This window comes from Danio rerio, chromosome 1 (assembly GCF_049306965.1).
Source record: "Danio rerio strain Tuebingen ecotype United States chromosome 1, GRCz12tu, whole genome shotgun sequence".
Taxonomy (NCBI): Eukaryota; Metazoa; Chordata; class Actinopteri; order Cypriniformes; family Danionidae; genus Danio; species Danio rerio.
The window spans coordinates 47647303-47655000 of NC_133176.1; the positions used below are offsets into that span (position 1 = coordinate 47647303).

Below are 7698 nucleotides of genomic sequence, written 5' to 3' on the forward strand. Positions count from 1 at the left end.
AAGTATGCGAGAAGTACCCTGATGACCTACTGCAGGGGTGTCCAACCTCGGTAGTCCTGGAGAGTTTAGCTCCAACTTGCTTCAACAGCTGTCAGGAAGTTTCTTGTATATGTGGTTAGAGCTTAATTAGCTGGTTCAGGTGTGGTTGATTAGGGTTGAATGTAAACTCTCCAGGACACTGGGCCTCCAGAACCAAGTGTGGACACCCCTGACCTACTACTTCTATAGAGAGTTGTGCATCCCATGCATGGTGCGCTGTCCCATGGTGCCCCGCGAGAGAATTCATGAATGGGATTGAAGCGACACAACTGAAGTTGCAACCTGATTAAGGCTGCATTTACTTAATGTAATGTCCATGTTGTGATTTATGCATGTGATGTTTACAACAGTTTTATATTAGCTTGTATTGGTTACGTCGTGGATAGTGTGTGCTCTCTCGTTAACATGCTTATAGACTTGTGCTACATGACAATATCAAAGCTTTTTTAGTCCTCGTGTTTGAGATTTAAGTTTTTGGACTTGTGAATTGCAAGGTCCAGGAACAGATTGGGGTTACAAATCCGGCATGTTACCCTAGGATGTAGAGGTGTCGCGCACTAAAGTTTTAAGGGGGGTTGGTCGTCATGGATAAAAGTGAAAGAAGAGCCAGGGGTAGGGGGGTCGCGGAAGAAAGTGAAAGTGAACAGCGGACGGGGAGGAGGGTGGTAGAGGAGGGGGATTGGTAAAATGAGATGCCAGGCATAAATAATGTTCCGGCATAAATAATGCCCTGGGCTGCGTCCGAAACCACCTACTATTCAGTAGGTACTGCATTTGAATTTAAACGTACTACTCGGTCGTTAGTAAAGTACGTTCTATACAGTATGAATGTAAAAAATAATAAATCAATTCGGACGTACTACATCTGCCATTTTGTCATAATCACATGACCTTCCTGTGTCGGTTGCGTCGCTTTACTTCCATTCATGAATTCTCTTGCGAGGCATTTTGGGATAGCGCAGTGTGCATGGGATGCGTCATCCGGGTACTTCTCGCATACTGATTTTCGAATTCTATGAATTCGGACATACCACTCGGCTCGCATACTGATTTTAGCGTACTGTATTATATGGAAGTATGCTGTTTTGGACGCAGCCCTGGTGTTCCCCTCTAATGGCATGTACAAAGGGGGATGTCAATCGAATTCTTTCTGCAGACGTTATTGTATGGAATTTGTACTATTATAATAATGCTTTTTGTTTTTCTTAATCGTTACTTTTTATAAACTGTTTTTGTTAAATGTTAGAAAACTGTTAGGGGGAAAAAGAGGATTCCAGCACTACTTATTTATTGATATATATATATATATATATATATATATATATATATATATATATATATATATATATATATATACCATAAAATATACATTACACTTTTGAGCTTTCTTTCTCCTAGGTTTTTTCACAATATGAAATTATAATCAGTCAATAAATGTAAGCGTTATTGTATTTTATATCCGAGAAAAAGCAGCTCCTCCGTTCAGTTGCGTCTGTTTACAGCGCACCGATGACCGGTTTAAGATGGCGGCTGCGTTGACGTATCGGAGCAGCGGACCGGACCGACCACGAGGCGTCTCACTTTTCAATAGAAAACTTTATTGTCAGCGGATGTAGCAATTACAACGCTGGATGGAAAGGAGGATCCACGTGGGTTGTTTCTCCGGTCAAGCACACAGACACTGAAGGTTAAAGCAGGCTGTCGGGGCTCTTTGTTGAACGGGATCCGCGCGCAGACCGGTGGGTTTTTGTCGAGGGGGAACCGAAAGGACGTTTGCAGAAATGGACCCAATGAAAGCGCAGCAGCTCGCCGCAGAGCTGGAGGTGGAGATGATGGCTGACATGTACAACCGGTATGCAGATTTTATTCATATGCAACAAAAATTATTTGTGTGACATTACTTGCATTATTGATGCAGACATCAGATATGCTATTGTGCAGTAGTTTGTGTAGCTATTTGTTTTTTACGATTAGTTGTAGTATAACGTTATTATGTGTATTAAGACACCAGGCCTTGATCAAGATCGCATAATTTGACATTTTAGGGCAGAATTCAGTAAATCTATATAATCCTTGATGTTTGCTGCAATAACCTGTATCATCAGATTACGAGCATTGCTATTGCAGTGACAGGTCCATGCATTCAAGTCCTGCACATCTTGAACCGTCAGGTTCATTTTTTTGTCCTCTGTCACTTTGAGAAAGTTAAGTTTGAGTGTTTAATTAAAATGTATGCGCTGATCCAATGTACAAGTCAACATTTGTGTATAAATACACAATTATTAGTTATTAGTATGCTTTATATTAGATTGGTGTATTAAAATGTTATATAAAAATGCCTGTGACATTGACATTGGTATATCCTTGTGAAGAGCTTTTTAAGTGAAAAAAAGACTAATTGAGTGTTTTATGTAATGTTCGGTTGTTATGAAGTTAAATATTTGCCATTCCTATGCATTTATTCCTACTATGTAAAAGTCTAGAGTTAATAATTGTATGTGGTTGGGCTGGATAATCACCTACTCAATTTGATGGATATTTCTCTTATTATTTGTTGAAAATTACTAGTTACATAATGTCAATATTACAAGTTACATTTTGTTATAGATGCTATAAATATAAAGGTATAGTTGTTGGTACTATAATATGGGACATTCTACCAGAAAAGTACATTTTCACTTATAAAAAATGTGATAAGACCTGACCTTTAAGCTTTTCTTTCTCAAAAACAAAAAAAACAAAACAAAAAAATCATGCAAAAACAAGCATGAAATCATACAATTCATTGATAGAATGCATCTTTGATCACTGTCAGCTTCTTCATCAAACGAGTCATAGCCTTAAAGGTGTATTGCATGCATTTTATTTTAAGTTTAATATAAATGTAACAGGACTGACAGAAACATGGGGGCAATTGTAAAATAGTATTTCTTTGTTGAATTTATTTATAGTTTCATGTTTTAATCAGTTAGTGTGAATGCTAATAACTTAAACTTGCTATTTTAAAAGTTTTTTCCCCCTAAATAACAGTTTATAGCATAACAAAAGTATTAACACTGTAGGTTCAGTTGGGCTGAGGACAAGGATGACAGGGTTTATACAGTGTAAAATGTTTTTAATAAAGAGCAAAAATCTAAGAACCAAATGAATGACATATTCCTTTACAGAACAACTCACAGAAATCAACCATCGGTTCAGTTTAGAAAGTTTTTGGGATGAAATCCTTTTATATTCACTATTTGTTTTTATTTCAAGGACGAATGATGTACATCTCAGGTAGAATGTCCCATATAAATTATATTTATATTGATATTATACAAATATTTAAAATTTTCTATGGATTCCTTGAACCATGAAAAAATGGTGGTAAAAAATAATGTATTGAATTATTTCTGAGGAGAGAGAAAAAAAGTGTTTGGAAGAGCAAAAAGGTAGGCCAAAACAACTCTAATAATATTATATTATTATAATAAAAATATCCAAACTCAATAATATATTATTAATTATAAAGATTATGTTATCATAAAGAAATGTACTGAAATTGACAGTACAGCTTGTTGATGAATGTTATACATTCAAGATATTAATTGTAAATCGACTGACTTCTCCAGATCACATATTTTTGCTGCTATAATTTAGCAACAGTCTTGAAGGGTCCTGCAAATCTATTGTGGAAACGAAAATAGTTACACAAAGTCTCTTCTCTAGTGCACTTCACAAAAGTGTGCTTACTCCATTTCATCATCCTAGCAGTTTTTATGATCATAAATTTGGGAGAGCAAAATATTTCAACACAACCCTACAATACAATTGATGCAATTTGTCTAACCTTAACCAGATGGAAAACCACAGATTTGGCAACCCTGTTGTCAGGTGTTTCTTCAGATAGTATTAATGCCTAATACAATTTTACTCCTTGATTGTCAATAGTTTAGCCCTACTGTTGTAGTCTCTATAAAATAACGGATTGAGTTAATGGACGTTATTAGTGCTTAAATCCGTTGTTCAGCTGTTCCAAAACTGTTTTTCCCATTCATGTTATTTATTAAAATGTTAGAAATGATCATTGGTAAAGAATTATAAGCCATGAACCAAACCAAACAGCTGCAAGGAGAATCTGAATGTGTATCAAAAGTAAAATACATGAAAATTTGACAAAAGTCAAGTAATTTGGTAAGAGCTACAACATCATGAAGTACTGTGAACCCAATTTCTAAAAAAAAACATCAGATAAATGTATATCTTTTATTTAAAACTGAATGGCTCTCTATATAGAAACAATATATCTGACATATTTTGTTTCTTCATGGAAGCGTGTGGAGCTAAATATCAATAATGTGTGCTTTCCTCGCTGGAGCTTTGTGATTGGTGGAAAGTCTGTACAGCATCATGGAAAATGTAGTTTCCCTGCACCGATTCAGCATATAAACATTCATTCATTATTATTAACCTATATTAATCTGGGGTCATCACAGCGGAATGAACCGCCAACTTATCTAGCACATGTTTTATACAGTGGATGCCCTTCCAGCCGCAACCCATTTGTGGGAAACATCCATACACACCCATTCACATACATACACTGGACAATTTAGCCTACTTGATTCCCTTGTACTGCATGTCTTTAGACTTGTGGGGGAAACCGGAGCACCCGGAGGAAACCCACACAAACACAGGGAGAACATGCAAACTCCACACAGAAACGCCAACTGACCCAGCTGGGGCTCGAAGTCGAACCATTGACCTTTGGCGATTGTGCCATCCACTGTGCTGCCTGCTTATGAACATAACAGTTTTGAAGATGAGTGAATGTGAACAGATGGGTTCAACCAAAGCATATAATCTCATCTCCGCTCTTCTTTCTCCTTATGCAGGATGACCAACGCGTGTCACAGGAAATGTGTTCCCCCTCATTATAAGGAAGCGGAGCTCTCGAAGGGGGAAGCTGTCTGTCTGGACCGCTGTGTGGCCAAATACTTGGACTTGCATGAGAGACTCGGCCGAAAACTCACAGAGCTCTCGGTTCAGGATGAGGAGGTGATGAGGAAAGCTGCTGCTGGAACTGGATAATCTTATATAAACTCCAAGGGTGGGGGATCAAGTCCTTGGATGATGGGGTTTATGGGAGAAGTGGGCACAATTTGGACATCCAAACAGGGAAATCTGACAGGATTGCCCATGGATATATACCTTCTAAAGTGAATATGAACACATATTGACTTTCTGTTAGATATGCCATGTGAGGGGTTAAGCGTTTTGGAGGAGATGATTGGATGTTTTACCTCAGAAGTTGATGAGTGTGTTGGCTTTAGCAGTTATTGACAGGAATAAGATGTCTTGTTGAAGAAATTTGAGAATTGATATCCTTGTGAAATTGTTGGTAACTTTTTATGTTGGCTCTGTTCATTGTTATTTCTGTCGTTTTACTAAATCTTTCTTTATTGGTCAACAAAATAAAAATGTTTACCATTTTGTCATGTTCTTGAATATTTTTAAATCGTTTTTGCAGACATAGAAAAGCAAGGAACAGACAGACAAACCATCATATAACAATAATCTGTGCTTAATGTAAAATAAAGCATGAAACAAGGGAAAATAATGACATATTAGACATATATCACCTACAAAAATACACAGCAATGGATGCAAAAATCTTGCAAATGGATTACAAATCTTCAGAAATTACACAACAATATTAATCTTTATGGTGTTTTAGAGTCTGGATTCCACATTTTATCAAATTTCGCAGAGTTCTTAGAAGTCCAAGAAGCCCAGTCTGAAAAAAGAGGCCTGGCATTTTTCTTCCAGAAACCAAGGTTAACTTTTTTTTTTTTTTTAGCTATCATGCCATTCTGAACAGGTAACCGTACATTTAGGTTAAGTCTCCAGAAAATCTGAGCTGCCAAACATTGCCATCATTGGGTCAGGGAGTAAAGCACAATCGCAAACCTTAATAAGGTACTGAAATATTTCTAACCAAAAAAAATCTGAATTTGAACACAGGACCAAAAAAGATGTGCTCAGCAGCTTTACACTTGTCACATGTGGGGGAAACTGAGGGATAGAATTTACTAAGCTTGGTTTTATAATAGTGTAGTCTACGTAATACGGTGTACTGAATAAGGCTGTCTAGAATTTATAAATCGTGAATAAACGGGTAACATTGTCATTTTCTGATTCTTTATTCAAAGCAATGTTCTGAAATCACTACTAAAAAAACTGCTTAAACCAGTGGCTGGTCAACCAGGCTGGCTTTAGAGGCGTTTTAGCCACTTTCAAGCAGGTTTCCAGCCATTTCCAGCCTGGTCTTAGCTGGTCAGGCTGGTTTTAGCAGGTTATTTTCCAGCCTGACCAGCTAAGACCAGGCTGGAAATGTATGGAAACCTGCTTGAAAGTGGCCAAACCCCTCTAAAACCAGGCTAGTCAACCAGCTAAAACCAGCCATGCAGCTTAGGCTGGTTTAAGCCGTTTTTTTTCAGCTGGGTATTATACTCTGAAAGTAATTTATAAAGTTGTGTCAGGATGATTAATCAATGTATTTTTAGTTATTTAAAGTATCAGTTTCACTGGGTCTTTTAGAGGACATGCGTCACTATTGTCTTCTTTAAGCACCACATATTTAACTAATCTCAGTTCCAACAAAATATTTCCTGTTTTTTTTAAAGTTTGACAGACCTCACTGTAAATGGAAGATTCTTCATGTTAAAAAGGAATGCTTGGCACATTGGAAGAACATTTGGTTTTAATTGTTACTGGTTCAAAGTCTTACATTTTAAGCTTTGTCATGGATGAATGTTAAAATCAACCATGTGTAGAAACATGCTTAGTTACTGTGTTATGTTGATAACAATGTTAGCATTTCTTTATCAAATTTGTTCACAAATATTGCGCAAGCTAAACAGGTTCTCTTCCAGTCGGATTGGGTCATTTGTGGACAGCCCGGATTTCAAGCACTGTCCCTTTAAGAAAATAGGGAACTAGTGAGAAAACTTTCATTTCCTTCTCTGTTTTCTTTATAATAGCTACACGCTACTTTTTATAAGGTCAAGGTTTCGCTAGAAGCTCGATTTAAGTTCCTTGACCTTAACTTTTATTATTTTAAAAGACTTGGCAGTCTTTGTTGCTACAGCGACGTTCATCGTTCTCCACTTCGGTGAGTTGTGTTTGCTTTTAGGTAATGCCCTATGTTTATTGGACGCCGTGCCGTCGTCAAGCTTCACTGCATATAAAACCATACTTATAAATGTTAAAATGTTGTTCCTGTTTTTGAGTGACTTGTTTTTCGATACTTGTTTTACCCTCAGACGTTGTTGTATTAACAAATGTCTTTATATGTAAACATAACCAACCACATTTATATTTCATACAGTTTTTTTCTATTTCTATCTCTCTCTCTCTCTCTCTCCTTTCATTTTTATAGCATTCGCTCATATTTATTTAGATTTTTGACTCGTTTTGCCATTCTCAGTGATCTACCTGCAGTATTGTAGTTGTCAGTGAGTCTCTCAGCCGCGAGATGGCAGCACTGATCGCTGACGATAACGTGTACCGCGAGGCGGAGCTAGACGGCGCGCCCCCTGCTGAAGCAGAGGATCCACCGCAGCTGCCCGGACCTGAGGGAAACATACAGGGACAGGTTAGAACCAATAGTATTTTAAG

General features: G+C 37.3%; 2 protein-coding genes across 4 annotated transcripts in view; both read left to right on the forward strand.

The window, feature by feature from the left end:
- Window positions 1-1641: 1641 nt before the first annotated feature.
- On the forward strand, window positions 1642-6208 carry timm10 (translocase of inner mitochondrial membrane 10 homolog (yeast)). Its single transcript, NM_001002678.3, is given in 2 exon segments — window positions 1642-1891; window positions 4914-6208. Coding segments are annotated over 2 exon segments (267 nt in total). The 5' UTR covers window positions 1642-1820; the 3' UTR covers window positions 5110-6208.
- An 820-nt stretch (window positions 6209-7028) lies between these two features.
- Window positions 7029-7698, forward strand: part of unc93b1 (unc-93 homolog B1, TLR signaling regulator) — a 25882-nt gene continuing 25212 nt past the window's right edge. For 2 of the 3 annotated variants that reach the window (XR_012404140.1, XM_009293277.5), the window contains exons 1-2: window positions 7081-7192; window positions 7508-7675. Coding sequence is in view for 2 of the 3 variants with exons in the window: in XM_009293277.5 (XP_009291552.1) it covers window positions 7556-7675 (120 nt within the window). In the remaining variant the exon portion in view is untranslated. 3 annotated transcript variants of the gene reach the window in all.